The 22197-nt window shown below is 43.7% G+C and overlaps 1 protein-coding gene across 2 annotated transcripts in view; it reads right to left on the minus strand.

The window, feature by feature from the left end:
* Positions 1-4665: 4665 nt before the first annotated feature.
* The window catches only part of GPC6 (glypican 6), a 1150448-nt gene continuing 1132916 nt past the window's right edge, over positions 4666-22197 (minus strand). The window contains exons 8-9 of one of the 2 annotated variants that reach the window (XM_005305012.5): positions 10949-11124; positions 4666-5610 (exon numbers count right to left, since the gene is read on the minus strand). In XM_005305012.5, the coding sequence (XP_005305069.1) occupies positions 5408-5610; positions 10949-11124 (379 nt within the window). In that variant the 3' untranslated portion in view covers positions 4666-5407. The remainder of the gene's footprint in view (positions 5611-10948; positions 11125-22197) is intronic. The other variant, XM_005305011.5, reaches the window with a different exon arrangement.

Here is a 22197-nt window from a genome sequence, read left to right on the forward strand (position 1 = left end):
TTTTCTAACTCTAATTTTCTAACTATTGCATGGAAGTGGTGAGGGTCGGTTCAGACAATAGTGGGAAACCTTGCATCTGTAAGGGTGCTCCACAGGACATGGAGACCACCCAGTGCTTGGCTGATCTTTACCATTCATACTCAGATGCTAAAAAGGTGTGGAGAATGATGTGAGCAAAGCGCTGCGATGATAATAACACAAGCTCTCTAGGGAACTGGGATAGCTTAGCCTTTACCATGACCTTGTCTGGGGCACATTGTCAGAGTAAGGAGATGAGACAGTGATTAGATGAACTTACCGCATATAAAATGGTAAGGGCCTACATGTATTTAATGGATAATATATACTTTACATATCAGCTAGCAATATATAAGCAAATGCATAAGCCATATAAATGGGGGCTTAGTTTAATAGTTTGGTTCATAAGACCTTTGAATACTCCTTTTTGGGAATGAGTGCAAAACAAAGCCATTTAGTGTACTAAATATCCTATTCAGTTCTTGACATGTCTCTGACTTGGATACAGAACACGGCCAAGGTTACAAGGATGAAGATACAATGAAAGGTTAAGAGGATCCTGCCAAATATAATTAGGATAAACAAGAAAAGTCCCCAAATCCCTGTCAAATATTCAGATGAATAGTTTTGTTATGGTTCAGAAGTAGATAAGTGGTATAATTTAGAGTGTAATGAGGAATCTTATATTGGTCATAGAACATTATTAAGTATTATGTAATGAATCAGAGGCGGAGGTGTTGATAAAAGTATGGTATCATCTTGTGTATAAAGGAGTGCATAGAGACTTAAGTCTTTGTCTTTGTTTGTGTACAGCCGTGCACTCAGCCAGATCATTGGTTGGTCACCCTCAGCTGATCACTGGAGTGTGGCACGTTGTACCTATGCTAAAATAAACCTCTGGATCTGAACTCTGAAGTTAGCAGTGGTTTTGTCTACTACAGCAAGCAGTGATTGTCTCTTTTGCTAGGGTCATAAAGTAAACTGTGGGCCTGGTTGGTGGTCCTGAAAACCTCCTTACAGTAGGTTCCCCCATTCCTCCAGTTTAAGATGAAATCTCAATCCACTATTCCACAACTTCCTCGTACTCAACTGCTGCATCCTCCAGCATCTCCCCTGACAACCTCTATGATACAGCGATGAGTTGTCAATACAAAAATCTGCAGCATTCTGACAAGGTGGGGACAGGGTAAAATAAACGGAATTAATACCAAAATAAAAAATACAGTGTGCTGACCGCATTATTCATTACCATATATAATTCATTCAAATCCTCCATTTATAAACTGTAATCAAAGCTGCACAGAACTTCAGGATTATGTGACACTGGAGGGCTGTGTAATCCAGAGATTTTGCCTCAGACTCTAGGTCCAGACTCCTGAAAAGTTTGTGAGTGTCATTTATTCTCTCTTACTTTAACAACCATTAACAGAAGAATATTATTTCCGTTGTGGCACACAAAAAATCACCAAAATACTTATTAGAAGTAAAGTGGATGTAAGTAGAGGCACATTAAATGATCTAGATTCTTGGATTTATAAACACCACTGTTTGTTTTATTTCTTAATTCCCAATTTCATATGTTCTGTTGTTTTAATAGCTCCTTTAAATCTCAGCAAAATGTGATTTGTGAGAGAAACATTCAAGCTAGGGACTCTCCAATAGCTATGTGCTTGACCTCTCATACAGAGGGATCTCCATGTTCTGACATTGCCTCACTTTTTAAAAAATAATAGGGAAACAGAGAAATACTATGGGGAAAATTCACTCCTGGCATAACTCTAATGAAGCCAATTATGTTAAACTAAGGATGAATTTGGTTCAGCAGAGCAGATCTTCTGCCACCTTCCACTCCTTTTGCTCTCTGCAAATTGAGCTGACACCTCCTGCAAGTCCCCTGCTGGGGGTTCTGCTGGTATGGGAAGATTCACCAGCAGGCATAGCTGGCCCCTATGTCTCCCTCCCTGCCAAAATGACATATTGAGGTGGGTGGAGGTGTGTGCTGGGCCAAGACAGTGGGATAGGTGGCAAGGCATGCGGGCTCCAGCTATGTGCTTCAGTCAGCACACTGCCCTAACCAGCGCCAGGGCTAGTGCAGAGATTCAGGGAACCACAAGAGGCTTGTTTGCAATCTACCCCAGCTCTGCTTTACCCAGCAGAAGTTGGATGCAGCAGTGAAAGTGCCTCAATATATTTGGGTTGATTTCATTACATAAGCTTCTTGACAGAGTGTAATTAGGTGAACTTGACATCATTTACCACAGGATAAACACTGAATTGTAAAAGTCAAATTGAATCCCTCGTGCTCTGAATGAGGACTTGTGAAGTGCAGCAGTGCAAGCAGGGCCAGTAGATGTATAGAATGAGAAGGCTGAGGACTAGGGGAGTCCTAGGGATTTCAAAGAAATCTCCCTCACGCTCCACTGTATGTAGAAATCAATGAAAAAATCCAGAGGAAAGAATTTCTTAGTGTGGGGCGTACCAGGGGTCAACCAAATCTGCTGTATGGGTTGGATTTAACTGATATGGACTGTGTCTACACTAGAGACCTTACAGCAGCACCACTGTAAGGTCTCTGTGTAGCTGCTCTATGCTGAAGTGAGAGAGCTCTCCCGTCGGCATAATTAAACCTCCCCCAATGAGCGGCGGTAGCTATGTTGACAGGAGAGCATCTCTCAGTGACCTAGCGCTGTCCACAGCAGCGCTTCTGTCCATGTAACTTATGTCAGTCAGGGGTGTGGTTTTTTTCACACCTCGACCAACAAAAGTTTTACCGACAAAAGTGCTAGTGTAGACATAGCCTGAGTTAATGAAGAAATTTAACTTTAGCCACTAAGTGTTCTAAAGTGAAACATGAAGATGGCTGAAAACATTGCCCAGATCTATCTATGAAATGTATGCTATGAACACAGAGCCCGGCTATAAAACTGATAGTTTCTCCACAAAGCATGTGATACTGAATTGGGCCAACAATGCTGAATTTTGTAAAGTTTTAAATGAACAACAACAACAACAAAAAATTGAATACAGGGTCTTAAAAACTGACATTTTGCTTTTCTTATTAGACAATATATTGATAGTAGTTTGTAAATATATATATATATATATATATATATATATATATATATATATTGGTAAAAGTGCTTAAATATACTTTATCCTATTGTGCTGTGTGTTTACTACTTTACTTTAATGGCTAAATTGATAGCTAATTATAATTTGATAAGAAAATGAGTTTGGAACATATAAGATTTACATGTTCAACATCTTAACTGTAACGTGGCTGGCTTACTTTAAAGTGTTTTCATATTTTGCCCTTAACAACTCTAGAATCATTATAAGAACCAGGAAGTATATTTGTAGCAAATCATTTCAATACCGCTCAGAATTTTCACAGAAGCCCTTTGTTTCTTGTTGCGGGGGGAAGAAAGGGTTTTGATATCTGCCTACTTGCTGACACTCATTTACCCACGCTTTAAAATAGCCTCCACACTCAGGTCATGCAATCCAATGCAAACCAGGGATAGTCTATCCAGAGCCATATCCATGGGGGCAATGATTATTAAAGTGACATATTCTTGAAGCATGAGAGCAGCGTTTCCCAAACTTGGGACGCCGCTTGTGTAGGGAAAGCCCCTGGTGGGGGCAGGTTTGTTTACCTGCCGCGTCCGCGGGTCCAGCCGATTGCGGCGCCCACTGGCCGCGGTTCGCTGCTCCAGGCCAATGGGAGCTGCTGGAGGCGGCGCAGGCCGAGGGACGTACTGACCACTGCTTCCTGCCGCCCCCATTGGCCTGCAGCAGCAAACCGCGGCCAGTGGGAGCCGCAATCGGACCTGCGGATGCGGCAGATAAATAAAGTGGCCCGGCCCACCAGCGGCTTTCCCTACACAAGTGGCGTCCCAAGTTTGGGAAACACTGCATGAGAGAATACAATTGCCATCACAAAACAAGTCATACTGCTCTGTGTACTTCTGTAGGCATTTCACACAAACTCACATGCCCGCGCGAATGCACACACACAAAAGGGGTTCTCTCCCCCTTTCAACTCTTTAAGAAATGGACACTGGATATGTAAAAAGGTTGTCTTCTTTGATTCTTGTGCTCGCCAGTCATTAAAAGGTTCCTTTCCAGAGCAGCACAAAAAAAGAAGAGCTGGTTGACAGAACATTTTTTTTCTTACAAAGATGTGTCAACCCTGAGCTTGTAATTAAGAAGTTAAAATCTGTGATCTCTATATATTTATATATATAAAAATAGATGATCATACTAAGACTAAAAAAGTGAAAGAAATCTCCATGTCAGTACTATATTTTTTTGTCTTGACTTTTTGTAGCACAGTACTCCTTGTGATACAGAAACTAACAAATGCAAAGGATGTAGTTATGTGTGAAACTCACTTATTGATCCAATCACTCTTATCAGTCCATTAAAGAATTGTCAGGTCGGTAGGATAATGAACACAGTAGCAGAAAATTGTAATCAATGTCAAACCTGTGGCAAAAGAAAAGAGATTTTATCACAAGATATTATTTTCTGTCCAAACCCTTGAGGGAAGATTTGTTTAGCATCACCACAATTGTTGATGGGATGCGAGGTGGAAATCAGTGCCAATTATGTAACCATCAGTACTGAAAGAAGCTAGAGAAATAGTGCAGCTACTCAAATTTTTACTGGGCATCAAGATTTAAATCATAAGCAACTGTAACATGATATTCTGAGCTTAGTGGTGTTACTATAATACTAAAAGACAAGCTTCTTTTTTCAGCTTCCTGTACCTTCATACCAATTTCATGTTGTTGGCAGATGGAGTGCAAGATATTCACCATTGAAACAAACTCTTATCGTTGTGTTAGAAACAAAATCCAAACTTCCTTGCAATAGGAATGATAATTTTGATGACCTGAATCACTGGACAGAAACCCCTAGAGAATGCCTGGGTGTCTGTGAAGAACTTTTGTCTTTTTGTTCCTCTTTTGTTGTTGTCTTTTTGTTTTATTTTTCTTGAAAATGCAGCAGCCTTAAGTCGGGCCTGATTTAGAAGGAAATTTGTTTTCTTTGTTTCTTTCTCTTTTTTTTTTCTTGTTAAGGAAACCCTCACACCGTAAGATCCTTTTTACTTCTGCAGCATAATGCAGCTCAGAAAGTCTCCAATAATAAAGATCTGAGAAACGGGACATTGTCTTCACAGATATCTTGAAAGAAACAGGAAGCAGTTCAGTCTGGCACCTGGTACTCTTTGGGAAAACAAAAAGGGAAGCAGGCTGCAGTACTGCTCTCTTCTCATAGAAATCTGTAAATATTTGTGGCATGGTCCATAGTCCAAGAGTGTAAGAAAAGGAGCAAGTTGGCTGTTTTTGTAGCTAAAACACAGTCTCTCTGACCAGAACCAGGATTATCTCCACTGTCTCTGCAGTACAAGGACGATGCAGATGATGAACAACGTAAACAGTGACTGGCTAGACTGGATTGCTGAAGAGTCTACTTCTCTCCTGTCTGAGTCAACAGGTGGTGCTTCCGTGGTGATGAAGTCAAACTCTGTCGGACAGATATCATCAGTGCAACCACTTCCGCTTCCTGAGCCACTGGTTTCATCACCTAGCACAGGGAGGTAAGAAAAACAACATAAGAACATAGAATTCAACCATTCATCCCTCAAATCAATTGTTCTGACTTTCAGAGAAGTAGCCAACACCTGATGTCTCAGAGGATGGTGGAAAAGCCCATCTCACAATTGGTGAATTATGCAGTGGTCCAAGACCCCAATTCAGCAAATTTCTTTACCCTGTGTTTAAATCCATTTCTATTCTGCAAAGCAGTCACTAAAAGTTACTGGAGTTTAAGCAAGTACTTAAACTCTTGCTGAATAGGGATGGGTTTAAGCATGTTCTTAACATGATGGCATGTACTCCCTGCATAATGTATGTTGGTAACCAAATGATAACAAAGGAAACAAGTATCATATGAAAGCTTTAGAATGCAGGCTGCACGGGGCAGAGACTGTGACTTTCTCTATGTTATCAACAGCACAGAGAACATATTTGCTCAATAAATAATACTGTTTTAATACATTAGTAACCTTGCACATACACAGAAAAGGTGATTCTCTTCTCTCTCTCGTACATCAGTGTAAAGCAAGAGTAACTCTTTTGAAGTCAATGAAGTAATGGATCAACTAGTGTAGGTAAGAGACAAAACAATCACTTTAGCTTTTTTAGCTCAACCCTTAGGTGTTTAGGCTTTCAATTTAAGGTTGTTTGCTGAATTATGGCACATCTGGATTCTTGAATATATTAATTAGGAATCCAGCTGCAAATTAGACCACTTCACTTTATTATGCCTATGTGTTTGCAATGATTCCTCTGTCTCATAAACTCATACCTTCTAAATGGGACAGTATCTAAGAGGAGTTTCAGAGTAGCAGCCGTGTTAGTCTGTATCCGCAAAAAGAAGAACAGGAGGACTTGTGGCACCTTAGAGACTAACAAATTTATTAGAGCATAAGCTTTCGTGGACTACAGCCCACTTCTTCGGATGCATATAGGCTTCCATAAATGTCAATTTGCTGGCATGCATCCAACAAGACAACATATAAAATAAAATATTCAAAAAGTAAATAAAAAAAAATTACTTTACCTTGTATCATTCCATTATATGACATTAGTCACTATACTACATTTAATTATGCTAATTTTATACAGGACATTGTGATAACTCAAGAGTAAAGAAGCGTTGGTCTCTTAACATATCTTTTTCTGTACATGTATTCTAGCTCTCTAGCAGACCTAGCCTGCAATTATAGTGACAATAGTACTACTAGACAGTATGTTGATTCTCCTTAGCACACCTAATGGCTATTTGCATGATATTTTTTTCATGCGTATTGTCCTATCTCTAGTGAATCTTCTGTATACACATGTGAGCATAATGCTCATTGTTTTCTGCCTCTAGAATATTGGAAGTTCTTCATCAAAAATTTGGAGAGGGATACATGATTTTATGTTATGACATAGCTGATTATTATTTATGTAGCACCAGCATGCTCAGGACTTTACAAACAAGCATGAAGACAATGTCCCTACTCTGAAGAATTTACAGTTTAAATGATTAAAAGTGCACCTTTCATTTTATTCCTACATTTAGAATATTTCTAACACTTCAATCCCTTCCATTCACTGTCTTTTGTGAGATAACAATGCTTTGTTCTCTTTATTGCATCTGTCCAGATCTTCTTACTGCATCACATCCAGATGTGTATTTGTCTCTGAAGTAAATCTGGCTTCTTTCCTGATATTTCCAAACCTTTTCTTCACCTGGTCAGCAGTGGCCAAAGCAGTTCATGGTAAAGAACTAGAGTTTTAATTTTTGATTAAGCAAAATGAGACTAAGGAAGTTCATGTCTGAAGTTCCACTGTATCAGATACTTAGACTTTGTGTACACTACGAAGTTATGCCGCTGTAATTAACACGCGGTTGCATGTCTACTCTATGTCGGCAGAGTGCATCCACACTCAGAGCCATCCCTTGGGTAGGGCGAATTGGGGTGGCCGCCCTGGACCCCGCGCTTTTGGGGGTCCCGCGCTTCGATCAAATCGGGACTGTCCTGATATTTAGCCCTTTCCCCTGTGTCCCGACCATTGTATGATTGGGGTATCATTTGTCCCAATATTCAGGTGAGGAGGCGGGCGGGGAGGTGAGGCAGGCGGGCTAGCGGGGTGAAGAGATGAACAGGGAGGCGAGCGGCAGGCGGACAGGCAGGAGGGGGGTGAGGAGGCAGGAGGGGGATGAGGAGGTGAGCGGCAGCCAGGCAGATGGGGGAGGGGGATGAGGAGGTGAGCGGCGGCTGGGCGGATGGTGAGGAGAGTAGCAGGGAGGCTGATTTGTCCTGGGCCCCACACCCCGCTAGGGACAGCCCTGTCTGCACTAGCAGTTCTTGCATCAACACAGAGAACAGTGCACTGTGGGTAGCTATCCCACTGTGCAACTGGTTGCAGGGTGCCTTGGGACAGGTTTGCAATGCCTCATGGGGCGGGTACAGCATCACATGATGCAGATTTCTCAATCCCATCGTTCCATGGGCATCCTATTAGACTACTGGCCACTTTTCAACTGAAGTGTATGTGAAGGGTGGGAGGAGGGAAGACTGTGTGGCAGGGAGAGTGTGCTTGTGTGTGTGTGTATGTGTGTGTGAGAGAGAGAGAGAGACAGAGACAGAAACAGTGTGTGTTGGGGAAGTGTGTGAGAGATTGTGTGTGTGGGGTGCATATGTGAGAGAGACAGTGTGTGTGTTGGGGAAGTGTACATGTTGGGGGAGAGTGTGTCGGCATGCTGTCTCTTTAAGTTCAGACAGCCCTTGAACAACCAATCCTGGGGCAGGGGGACACCTCCACACATGAGGCCTGGGCTCTGCACAGCACATCAGTCTCTCTCCGCCCACCCCCCGCAGCAGCAACCCAGTCTGCCTGCCAGCCAATTCCACATTAATATTTGTGATTCCCTCTGAGTTCTCCCACAGTCTCTTCAGCTACCAGGAGCGGCATCCTCAGGAGCTGCCTTTTGCCGACAAAACTGTGTAGTGTAGACAAGGCCTTAGTGTAACTGGTACAACTATAACTCTAGATAGAGAGTATACGCAGAGGGAGAGGCAGTTTTAATGAGAGGCTGCAGACAGGAATTGGAGTATGATAACCTCAAAAAAGTGACTAGAGGATACACCAATCCCTGTCTGAAACGTCAAAGAGCATGAAACAATGGGTCTGAGAGGTGGGAAATGCCCCAGTCATCTCACTCAGAGCCCTTCGGCCTATGAATTGTGCAGCCATGGAATTAGACATTTTTCTAAAATATCACAAAATTCAGCATTTTTCTGTAGAATTCATTATTTTGTTGTAACCAGGCACTTGGCAATTTTCTCTCTCCTTGCCCTGCTGGGACCCACCTACAACTGTTTCTTGTTTCACATTTTGCCCACAGAGAGGAATCAGTTGGATTACAGTGTGCATTCTGGCACAGTTCTCAGGAGCCAGGCTGGAGGTGGATTGATGAGCTAGAGCTGGTGTACAGTTTACACCCAGAAAACAGGGGAGCAAGCTGTGCAGCTAGGCTGTTTAGAGAATAGAGCAAATGCTGAGGCCCAGGGATTTTGAGAAGATAAATTGCTGAAACTGACTCTAAGTTCCCACCTTAGTCCTGTATGCATTTGGGTGCAGGAGGCAAGAATGGAGAAAGAACAAATGAACATTGCAGCAGAATGTGGTCCCACTGTGCTGCTAAGTACATGAGCTCCTGATTATTACTGTTCTTTATCTTTTGAGTCAGGTGCACATTCACATGGAGGGAGGGGACTGAATTTTTGAAACAAGGAGCTTATGGATGCAGGAATAGACTCAGGCAGTTGCTGTGGTAGAAAGCTGGGGAGATGAATTGTAGCAGGAGGAAGGGGGAGGCAAATATAATGCTACATCTTAAAAACAAAACAAAACAAACATGTAATTGCTTCAATAAGACATAAGCCTAGCACCTCCCTGATCAGTTTACTTGTACATTTTATCTCTTTCCCCCACCCTCCATATTTTGTCCTCTTCTCAGATTATACAACAGGGGTCGGCAATGTTCGGCACGCAGCTCGCCAGGGTAAGCACCCTGGCGGGCCGGGCCAGTTTATTTACCTGCTGACGCGGCAGGTTCGGCTGATCGTGGCCCCCACTGGCCGCGGTTCGCCGTCCCGGGCCAATGGGGGCGGCGAGAAGCCGCGGCCAGTACATCGTTCGCCCGCGCAGCTTCTCGCCGCCCCCATTGGCCCGGGATCGGCCGAACCTGCCGCGTCAGCAGGTAAATAAAACTGGCCCGGCCGCCAGGGTGCTTATCCTGGCGAGCTGCGTGCCAAACGTTGCTGACCCCTGTTATACAATCTTCATTATATGAGAATGTGCTTGCAAAGTCTATAGTGTATTTTGGTTGCTACCATAATCTAACTAACAAACTGCAGTAATAACAACTAGTAGCACAAAATCAGATCTGTTTAAAAAAATACTGCGTGAGTCTGATCTTGAAAAGTATAAACTGATACCTTCTCATGAAGACCACAGAACTTCACCCATATATGATTTCTCCTTGATGACTTTTACTAATATGAAGATCGTGGAGTACACTGTATTCTTTGATTGAGAACCTGAATGTGGAACTTGATCAGTAACAACTTTCAGCAGGGATTCTAGCCAGTAAATGGTCAACCTTGAGAAGGGAATGATATCACTGAAGCAATTTTAGTATTTGTTTACGTGGGAAAGTTTTGCCAGATAAACTAATTAATTAGATTGGTGCAAACCTCCATGTGGACACTTACCGTGGTTTAACAGACAATTGTGATTTAGCTCCCAATCTACTTAAATTAAATTGAAATAAGCATGTCCACACTGTGGGATGCACCAGTTTAACTAAATCAGTGTGAGGTCTGGCCTATGCTTAAAATTGAGGTTGGCATAACTATGGTGCTCAGGGGTGTGAAAAATCTACAACCCTGAGCCCCATAGCTACGCTGACCTAACCCCCCAGTGTAGACACAGCTAGAATGCTTCCTTGACCTAGCTACTGTCATTCTGGTAGATGGTGTTCCCACAGCACTGGAAAAATCCTTTCCATTGCTATAGACTGGATTGACACTATGAGGTTATGCCGGCATAGCTATAGTGAAGTAGCCATGCCTCTATAGTCCCTGTAGTATAGACATGGCCTAAATTCACACCTTAGGCTAAACTGTCTTATGTAGACAAACCCTTACATTGCTTCACTTTTCCAGCCCAGGACCATCTGGAATAAGGTATACTTAGCAGATTACTATAACTAAGGAGAGTTATTATAATTTATAATGGCCCTGATGGGGTGGGTTTATGAATTTGTTTGGAGGATATGTTTGTTCACAAAATCAGTTGCTTACTTGTATCCTGGAAGTTTACATCATTTCCATTGTATGCATTCTTCAGTTTGTTAGTCATGACTCTTAGGGCCATGATTTGTTGCCGTATGAAGGTGTCGGGCCTTGTGATGTCCACATCTACTTCGGGATTGTTGATCTGGTTGGTCAGCCCATCATTCATAATCTCAGGCAGGTATCTAGACAGCAAAATGAACAATTGGCTCAGTATATAATGTTTTATGGAAATGCGGACCATACTGCAAATTCTATACTAAGCAATTTGACAGTATTAACTGTCTTTAACATTTCTTATAAAAATGTTTAGAAAACCACTTTGTCAGTTTTACAGAGTCTAATAGCTACTGTTCTTTTGGAAGAGCTTTGACATATGGAAACAAAGAAGAGTTAACATCATCTGACTGGTTAACTCTGCCTATTATCAGCAAGCGCTCTTGCCTCTGTATAGAGAGAAAACTCTAAATGTCCAGAGCCTCAGCTGATGAAAACTAGTGTAGTTCCATTTATGTCAGAGGAGCTACATTATTTTATACCAGCTGATTATCTAGCCTGGTATTCCTTTGTACTTTTTAAATTTTTATCCCTCTTTTATCAGGGTGGCCTTACCATGAAGCGAACTGAGGCGGCTGCCTCAGGTGCCAGACTGGAGGGGGGGGGGCACCACTAGGACCCAGAGTGTAGAAAATTGTGTCTGCTGCTGGTGCATATGTATTCTCTCTGCTCTAGATGCACAGAGATGGTGGAGTGCTGTGCTGGAGGAAGGAGGGCACAAGAGACATAACAGGCAGGCAGGAGAAAAGGTGAGAGGGAATAACAGAAAGCAGCAGGAGCTGCAGGGAGAGAGAGGAGGACTAATTAACACCAGCTTCTCAGGGAGCGTCCTGTTTCCTGCTGCTTCCCTGAACCCACTTGAGGAGAACAGGCAGTCAACTGAAGTAGTTGGAGCCAGTTAGGCCTTTAAGACGCTGATATCTTCCCTCACTCAGGCCCTGCTACCAGCCTGCTTATTTGTCCCCTTCAATTGAGTGTTGAGAGCCACTATAGCTGGCATAGAACTGCAGTCATGAGTGTCCTCCGGGGCAGCATTCAAAAAAGAAAGCAAGCAAAGGAAGCTTTTCTATCTAAGCAGGAAGGAGCTCTCCTGAGATACATAGACACAAATGAACACAGTGAGCTCTCCGGTCCCAGTAAGGATGTGCGTGGTGAGAAGATGCCTGATCTTCCAGTTAGTCAGAGTGCAGGTGACCTGGCAGCTACTGCAGCATCCATATCTCCATCTCAAATGGATGTAACCGTGCACATTCCTGAAGAAAAGTGTAGATCAGAGAAGAGTGTGGTGGAGGCGCAAGAAACAGCTGCTGCTGAGTTTATTTCCTTAAGTCTAGATGATCTGTGGACTGTGGACTGTGGATCCACTTGATCAGTAGCCTGAGGGACTTCCTTGTACTGCATGGGCCACAGCAAGTGAAAAACTTCATGTTCCCCAAAGACAATGAAAATAGAAGTTTCCATCCAACACATTACTGGCGTGAAATCCCCAATGGTGACAAAGTGGAGGCCATGGCTTATGTACTCAAAACCCAGAATGCGGCATACTGTTTTTGTTGCAAACTCTTCCAGTCTAATGTTCCAGCCACATTGGGTTCTACAGGAATAAAGGACTGGAAAAATCTGGCTAGAAATCTGGCATGCCATGAGAAGGGAGCAAATCACCAGAGAGCATTATTCCATAGGTGGAAAGAGCTTGAGATGAGACTAAGGTTAAAGGCCACCATAGATGATCAGCGTCAAGCGAAGATTGCATCAGAGTCTCTTTACTGGCAAAATGTTCTGAAAAGGCACATTGCCATTGTGAGAATGCTTGCTACCCAAAACCTAGCACTGCATGGCACTTCAGATCAGCTGTATGTGCCAAACAATGGAAACTTCCTTAAAATTGTGGAGGTGATGGCTGAGTTTGATGCTGTATTCCAGGAGCATCTAAGAAGAGTCACCACCCAAGAAATGTACACACAACACAACTTTGGAAAAACAATTCAAAATGAGATCATATAGTTACTGGCAACAAAAGTCAAACAGAAGATTGTGGCAGATCTGAAGTCAGCAAGATATTACTCTGTTATTCTGGACTGCACACCTGACATCAGCCATATGGAACAAATGACTTTAATGGTGTGTTTTGTAACAACAACAGAACCTAGTGAAAATGTCCCTGCAATGGTGACTGTCAGAGAGCATTTTCTAGAATGTATTGACATTGATGATACTACAGGAGCTGGCAGGGCCGGCTCCAGTCACCAGCCCAGCAAGCAGGTGCTTGGGGCGGCCAAGGGGAAGGGGTGGCACGTCGGGCTCTTCGGCAGCAATTCGGCGGTGGGTCCTTCAGTCCCTCTCAGAGGGAAGGACCTACCACCAAATTGCTGCCGAAGAAGAAAGCGGCGCAGTGGAGCCGATCGTGGCTTTTTTTTTTTTTACGCTGCTTGGGGCGGCAAAAACCTTGGAGCTGGCCCTGGGAGCTGGTATGACAAATGTGCTTCTTAAAAAGCTGGAAGATACGGGAATTGTGATAGCTGACATGAGAGGTCAGGGATACGATAATGGTGCCAACATGAGAGGAAAGAACAGAGGAGTGCAGACACGGATCTGAGAATTAAACCCTCGAGCTTTTTTTGTCCCATGCAGTTCTCATTCATTGAACTTGGTGGTCAGTGATGCAGCATCAAATTCTAGTGAGGTTGCTGAATCTTTAAATGTAATTCAAAGCATCTATGTATTTTTCTCTGCATCAACACATCGATGGCAAATTTTGAAGTAACATCTGGGAACATCCTCTCTGACACTGAAACCGCGGAGTGCCACATGATGGGAAAGTCGAGTGGAGGCGATAAAGCCTATCAAACACCAAATTGGGATGACAGATGATGCCATAGTTGCCATTATGGAGGATAATGCTATGACAGGAACTATTCGTGGGAGAACAGTGGCAGAGGGAAATGGAATCACCAGAAACATACATAACTTCAAATTTCTGTGTGGCTTAGTGTTGTGGCATGACATACTGTTTGAAATAAATGTTGTAAGCAAGAGACTCCAAGGTGTTGACCTTGATCTATCTGGAGCAATGGAAAAACTGGACAAAGCAAAGTCATACCAAAAGTCTTACCAGTCAGATGAGGGATTTCAAAACGTTCTGAAGAGTGCACAGAAGTTGGCAGAGGAACTTCACACTGAAGCTATTTTCCCACCCATTCAAGGATACAAGAGTCACCGAAGAAGAAGACATTTTGATTATGAGGCATGGGATAATCCCACAAGAGACCCCAAACAACAATTCAAAGTTGAATTCTTTAACCAGATGCTAGATTGTGCAATATAGTCAGTTGAAGAACATTTCATGCAGCTCAAGGAACACAGCCATATATTTGGAATGTTGTATGATATTCCAAAACTCCTCACTATACCTGAAGAAGACCTACACCAGCAATGCAGGGCACTAGAGACAATGTTGACACATGATGACATGTGCAATATTGATGTGAATGATTTAGGTGATGAACTGAAAGCCCATTCATGATACATTTCATCAGGATCAACTTCAAAGGCTGTTCTGGAATATATGTGCACAAATAAGATGACCACCCTCTTTCCAAATGCTTTTGTTGCTCTTTCCATACTTCTAACACTTCCTGTAACAGTTGCCAGTGGAGAACGCAGCTTCTCCAAGCTGAAGTTAATAAAAACACATCTACGCTCCACAATGACACAATGGTTGGCTTGCAACCATCTCAATAGAGCATGAGCTGGCCCAGACTGTGGACCTTCAGGAAGCAGTTCAAATCTTTGCAATCAAGAAGGCACAGAAAGCATCACTTTGATTATTCAAACAGATAAAAATGCCAATGTTTACTATGCAGACAAGAAAAGTTACATTTGCTGTTCAGGTGTTTGAAAGTTAAGTGTTACTTAAAATTTTTGAACATGGCATTTTAAGTTGTTAGTTCTCCTTTATTGGGGTAGGTAGCAGAGCAGTACCATGAGAGGAGTAGAACAGGAAGAAGGCAGAATTGAGACCTTTCAAAGTTTTGGCCCAAATGAGGGGGTATGGGGGCATCATTTCAGCTCCCCGCCTCAGGTGCCAAAATGTTGTGGGCCGGCCCTGCTTGTTATGTAAAAATAGTTTCTATCACATATAAAAATAGTTTCTATCACAAATAAACTAATTTCTTCAGTTCAGCTGCTTGCTCTATCTTCGACACAAACATAAACAAACAAACAAATTAATATCTTATAAACGAACCCAGAAATTTCTCCTACAGGCCAAGAAGGAACGAGTTAAAATAGAAATAACAATAATCATCTTTCTTTCTACGTAGTAGGTGCTCAGATTCTACAGTGGTGTAGGCCCAATAGACAGAGAGAGGCTATAAGACAATAAGATTCTTTCCCCAGGAGAAACAACCAGTGACTAGCTAAAAGTGATTTTAAGTCTAAGCATTTATTTTGCCTACTCTGCATCAGAATTCCCGTTCATGACTGATGATTGTTCTGCTAACTGACTCAATCCATGAGAAGCAGTGTTTGGCTATGAAATATGATGCACCAAATTGCAATGACTGATTTATGTTTAACTTCTTGTCTTATTGTGTAATAAAAGTGGAAGCTAGTTTATGTGACATACTGAGTCCTTAGTATGTTTTCTATATGGAAAGCATATGAGTTATTTTGGAGGTTTAATGTAATAATGAGTCTTCTGGTATATTCTTTATTTAGCATGAATAACAAGTTTCAAATTCTGTAAATGGATCTGTGTGGGTGGACCCATGCACCCATCCAGAGACCAGCTGACTTCAAGGGGATGTCAAGTGGGCCTAGTTGTGTTCTTTCACCCTGATTCATTTTAAAATCCCCTTTAGAATCAGATTCATTCCAGGAACAGCCATGACATTCACAAAATGTTGGTTTGCTCTGCTATGATTGCTGAGACTTGAAAAGAGTCAAATGAATCACACACACACACACACACACACACACACACACTTAAAAACTGTATTTGCCATAAGAAGGATGAACTTTAAAACAAAAGTATTAAAGATATGAAATCAACAACTTTAGTGCATTGGCTCTCCAAGATAAGACTTTATTCCAAAGGGCGAAATGTAGCGGCTAGTGCATGATACACTCTCAGTTTCAGAATGGGTTAGTTTTAATGACTCAGTGCCTAATTTTCAAGTTTGGGTGCCCAAAATTAGACATCTAAATCTAGCTTTAAGATCTTAAATCGGATTTGAGGTGACTAAAATTATTATTTCGTTGTCTTTATGCTAGGGTTACCATTCGTCCGGATTTACCCGGACATGTCCTCCTTTTGTGTGCTAAAAATAGCGTCCGGGGGGAATTTGTAAAGCACTCACAATGTCCAGGATTTCCCCCTCCCCCGGCAGAGCGAGCGGCTGGGAGGGCTGCAGGAAAGTCCCGGGCTGGACTCCGGAGCAGCTTCCTCCTCCCACCCCCCCCTCCCTGCATTCTGAGCCGGCCGGCAGCTCCTCCTCCTGCAGCCCGCTCCGGCAGCCCTGTGCAGGGCCAGGGACCGGGTTTTGTGTTGTGCAGGGGAGCTCAGCCATGTGTCCGGCTGGCACAGAGCCCAACACCCTGTTCTGAGCAGCAGGGTAAGGGGGGGCAGGAGAAGGGACAGGGAGGTTCTGGAGGGGGCAGTCAAGAAACGGGGGGGGGCTTTTGGAGGGAGTGGAGAAAGTTTTGGGCAGTCAGGGTACAGGTAGGGGGTAGGGTCCTGGGGGGCAGTTGGGGGGGGGTCTTAGGAGGGGGCAGTTAGGGGACAAGGAACAGGGAGTCTTAGGTAGGGGGTGGGGTTCTGGAGGGCAGTTAGGAGCAGGGGTCCCAGGAGGGGGCAGTCAGGGGACAAGGAGCGGGGGGTAGGGGGCTGGGAGTTCTGGGGGGGAGCTGTCAGGGGGCAGGAGTGGGGAGAGGGATCGGAGCAGTCAGGGGACAGGGAGCAGAGGGGTTTAGATGGGTTGGGAGTTCTGGGGGGGCTGTCAGGGGGCAGGAGTGTGGAGAGGGATCGGAGCAGTCAGGGGACAGGGAGCAGAGGGGTTTAGATGGGTTGGGAGTTCTGGGGGGGGCTGTCAGGGGGTGGGGAGTGGTTGGATGGGGCGTGGGAGTCCCAGGGGTCTGTCTGGGGGTGGGGGTGTGGATAAGGGTTGGGGCAGTCAGGGGACAAGAGGCAAGGAGGCTTAGATAGGGAGTGGAGTCCCAGGGGGCAGTTAGGGGCAGGGGTCCCAGGAGGGGGCAGTCAGGGGACAAGGAACGGGGGGAGGGTTGGGAGTTCTGGGGGGGCGGGAAGTGGGAGGGGCAGGGGCGGGGCTAGGGCGGGGCTCCTCCCGTCCTCTTTTTTGCTTGTTGAAATATGGTAACCCTACTTTATGCAGATTTAGTTGCCATACTTTAAGCACATACATCTTTAGTATTGCACTGTCAAGCCACAGTTAGCAAAGAAGCATTTGTTAAATTTAAGCACACTTTAAGAAAGCCCGTTGACTTCAAAGCACTTAAAGTTAGGCACACACTTAAGTACCTTGCTGGATCAGGGCCTCAGTGTATTTGCAGCACATGAATGAAGTATTTAGACAATTGTTATCATAGTGGCTCACCTGTTTTCACAAAGGAAAGTCTCTTTTGAATGTAAAAGTCTAAACATTGCTACCCTTTCTTTAAACCAGGGGATATAGAAATTCAAAGTCCAAGGTGTTTTTTGAGTGACATGTTCCCCCTGAATGACAGCCAAGCACATGTTCTTACAAAAGCATTTTGATGTGTATGTGGTAGGGTTAAGTCACACAAAATTGGAAGCCGTGGCAGGAGACTATTTTTGACAGAAAATTGGCTGCAGGATGGGCAAAGTTGTTCAAAAACAGCTGCTTATGTTGCAGTTCTGAAAGTGGAACGACCCCTGTGGGTATTAAGCTTTGCTGCTGCTCTTGCTGTTAACCATCCCTTTTGGTGCATGGTAATAATAACTATTCTAAATAAAAATAGAATGGGAGAGGCTAGCCTGGTTCTGTGTCCAATGATTTCTCTCACCTCTTTGACAAGTGAGAAGCTGGACATTACTGTTTATTTTCTATTTGTTTCTTGCTCAGATATAGCAGTAGTTTAGTGCCGTTTACATTTTCTAAAATCTTAAACCATTTCTTCATTCCTCTTTAGCCTTTCCATACTCCTTACTGGACTCAGCAGGCAGGACAAAAATGCTTTTTTGGCCCCTGTTATGCAAGTCCCACAAAGCTTGTTTAAAACCAGTCGATTTTTTTTCAATATGCAGCTGATGTTCCAGAGTATTTTCTTTCTTTTCAAGACTAAAAATGGCTGATGATACTTTGCAGATTGCTTACATAAAAAAACCCACCCCTGTGGTGAACAAACATGGATGGGTTTTCCACTTCATGAATGACATCTGACTTAAAGGGCAGTGTCCTCCATATTCTGCTGCTGCAGCAGCTGTTTACTTAACACTGGGAAATTCCACGCAGTAAGTGCTGTAGTTTTCATTGGTGTCTAGTCTTGTGGGGAAGACAAAACAAAATGCAGCAGGGAGGTTCACTCAAGCTAGGATAATGGCAGATAAGCTTACCCAGCCTGCTAAGATAAAAGGGCACTTACAATTGGCTCACTTGGCCAACCAGATAACCCCATCTGTCTCTTTTCAATCATAGGGCAATCCCCAAAGGGACTGGTGTGTGTGTGTGTGTGTGTGTGTGTGTGTGTGGCCGCTGTGCTGAGGTGGGATATAAGGGAACACAAGGAGTGGAAGGGAATGGTTCATCTGTCAAGTCACTGGAAGGGGAGTCCCAGCAAAATTAGATTGGAAACCATACATTTATTAATAGAAAAAATTTGTTTAGTTGTTGGGCTTAATGCATTTTCTCCAATGGCGCTGAACAATAGCTTTGTTTCAGCTGCACTTAATTGCGGACATCTATTGTCAGAAATGGGCCATTTTCTTAGTATAGACAATGCTCTAGTGCAGGGATCGGCAACCTTTGGCCCGCGGTCCGCCAGGGTAAGCACCCTGGTGGGCCGGTTTGGAGCGGCGAACCGCGGCCAGTGGGAGCTGCGATTGGCTGAATCTGTGGACGCGGCAGGTAAACAAACCGGCCCAGCCCGCCAGGGGGCTTAACCTGGCGAGCCGCAGGCCAAAGGTTGCCGATCCCTGCTCTAGTGCCTCCCTCCTTCCACCCAACACAGCGAGAGCCCGAACTCTATGGGACCAGGCAGCTAAACTGTGTTCTGTAGGAGAAGGGAAGAGATGCTTGCGGCTGGCTGAGACTTCAGCATTGTATGCATGGCATTTTACTTGTCATGATATTTGAGTATCTTAGTTTATTTCAAGGGCTAATAATTGGGATTTGGTATAACTGAATACTAATGCCTGAGACTTCTACAAATTCCATCCTATCTTTTATAATAGTCATCAGGGTGAGCAGATCACCAACTGTCATTAGGACCTTACCTGCATAGAGGATAACGTTGTTACCCAAGTCTCTTGCATTTATTCCCAAGATACTCTTTTAAAAACAAACAAACAAACAAACAAACAAACAAACAAAATTTGTGTACCAGTTTCCATGACCACGAATATAAGATGTGATGGGGCAGCCCTGCTGGGTACTTCTCATAAGGCACTAGGTTTGAAGTATCTATCATTAACTTTGATTCTGGCTATAAGAGTTTTTTAGAAACAGGATTCCATCCATCTCGTAAATGTTCCCAGTTCCACACCATCCAACTCCCCCCTCCTCTGTCCCAATATTTACATTTGACCTTATCAAACAAATGCTTTTTCTGTATCAAGGGTCATCAACATAACAAGTGCACCCTTCCAGAAAGTCAAATGGATCATTCCTGTAACTCTGCATGTTGTTTGCTAATTGGTGGCCTTGGATTAACCCCATCTGATCTCATGGCAGTAGAGACATACCAGTGGATTTTAATAACCACAAGTGACCTTGGTGTTCTGCCTCTTTCAAAAGATGGAAGAGCTTCCATTTTCTATAACCTCAGTTTCATAACATACATTTTCTGGTATATGCAATGTTAAAAGGTGAATGTGTTGAAACACAAGAGCCAATGTGTATTTTGCAATTCTACAACTCTATTTTCTTTGATCAGCAGCACCTACGACACTGTTTTAAAAAAATATTTTGTCTTTTGTTATATTTCCCTGTTCATTGCCTAGGTATCGCAGTACCTGGAGTGGCTCACAGCGAAGAGTGCCAAACTCAGGTAGACTGTTAGGCTATGGCTACACTATGAGGCTTTTAGCGACACAGCTGTGCCGCTACAGCTGTGCCGCTAAAAGCCGTGCAGTGTAGCTGCTGTTTGTCGGCAGAAGAGTGCTCCTGCCAACAAAGCACTGTTCACACCGGTGATTTTCATTGGTCAGACTTTTGTCGTTCGGGGTGTGTGTGTTTTTTTAACACCCCCGAATGACAAAAGTTTTGCCGACAAAGTGCCAGTGTAGACTAACCCTTAGAAATCAGGGCAGCTACCACATTGAATACTTAAACAAAAAACTAACACCCACTGAGCAAACTAGGCTACAATCAAGAAAAAATGCTATGCAATTGTCCGGGCAGTTAAGCAGCTTAAACCCTATTTGTATAACAAAAAGTTCACTGTACTGACCATGCCCCACTAGCATGGCTACACCGAGCTAAGGGAACCAATTCTAGATTACTTCTTTGAAATTTATTGTTGCAGATGCTTTATCGAGAATAGGGAATCCTTAAGAGCTATCCAGAAGTGTCAGTGACACCCCTTTCATACATTGGTGAGCGGGGGGGGGGCACTAGGGAGGGGTGTAGGGCATGAGCAGCGGGCGGGGGACATCGGGGGTGGGGGCCAAGCAGGAGCAGAGCCTGGGGCAGAGTGGGGGTGGAGCATGGGTGGGAGAGGGCCAAGCGGGGGTGGGTCTCAGGGTGGATCATGGGCGGGGCTGTGATCCAGGTTTAGGGAGCTTCCTCTGCCCATGCCCTGAGGAACTTATGAAGAGAATCTAAATGACTGGCAGACTATTACACTAGGGAACAGGCTAGATCACCCAACTGTTTTTTTCTATCTCTAACTTCTGTAATTCGCTCTGGAATTCAAAATACATGCCTACATCTACCACTGGGTAAAAGGGAGGCTAGCACAGGAGCCAAGGCAGAGAACAGGCAAACATACGAATACAAAGAAATCAAATCCTTTATTTACTAACAGGCCAGCTTCTGCTGCCCTGATTCATGCTGACTCGTACTTTATTGTAGATACTAGTCATCATGAGTAAGGGTACATTTTATGCTACAGTAAAGAGGAATGACTTTGCTCTCTAGGGCATTGTCAAATTTCACATATCCTGTTAATTACATTTCACTGACACTTGGAGTAATAGTTTCTCTTTTGTTCCATGATGTAAATATTGCAAAAGGAAGGGTGCAAGAGAATTGCTCCTTTGTAAACTCAAAAGAAAACCTACCCATTTTGGATGGACCAAATCCTGCAAATTTAAGACAATATCAAGCCCTAATCTGTAGAGGTGCCTGGGGCAAAAGGGAGCTGAGTGGTACTGGCCATGCACGTAGTACAAAAAACTAGAATTGCTCAAGGAAACCAAGAAGGATTTTAGCAGGCATGCTGTAGGGCTCTTTTCAATAGAAGCAGCATGCATTCCTTATTAATGTGTGCTTCACAGAGCAACACACACTAGCCAGCTTCCTTTTGCCAGCAGAGCACACCTGCATGAGGTTGCAATTTATGAAGCACTGCTAGAATAAGAGCGATTGTGGAGGAAGGTGATTTCAAACTTTACTCTCACATGGTCCTTTTAAGATGAACATAGTAATACATGACATGGCTAAAACACCACTGCATGTTGTTATATATAAACATTCCTGCTATTGTTCTGTTAGCAGCCATTTGCCTCCCTCACAGGCTTCAGAGGCACTCAGTGGATGGGGCCTAACAGCTAAGCATTAAGAAAATACTACTCCTGGCTTTGGAGAGTAGATTTATACCAGTTCTTATCAAATTACAGTCCATGGACCACCTGTAGGCTGCAGAGCCCTTTGGGCTTGTCTGCAAAATGAAACTTTTGACAATTAAGCAGTGGGGGATTAAGACATTGGGAGGGGAGGTGGGTCCATGAGTAGGGTTACCATTCGTCCGGATTTACCCGGACATGTCCTCCTTTTTGTGCT

Source organism: Chrysemys picta, chromosome 1, assembly GCF_011386835.1.
Source record: "Chrysemys picta bellii isolate R12L10 chromosome 1, ASM1138683v2, whole genome shotgun sequence".
NCBI lineage: Eukaryota > Metazoa > Chordata > Testudines > Emydidae > Chrysemys > Chrysemys picta.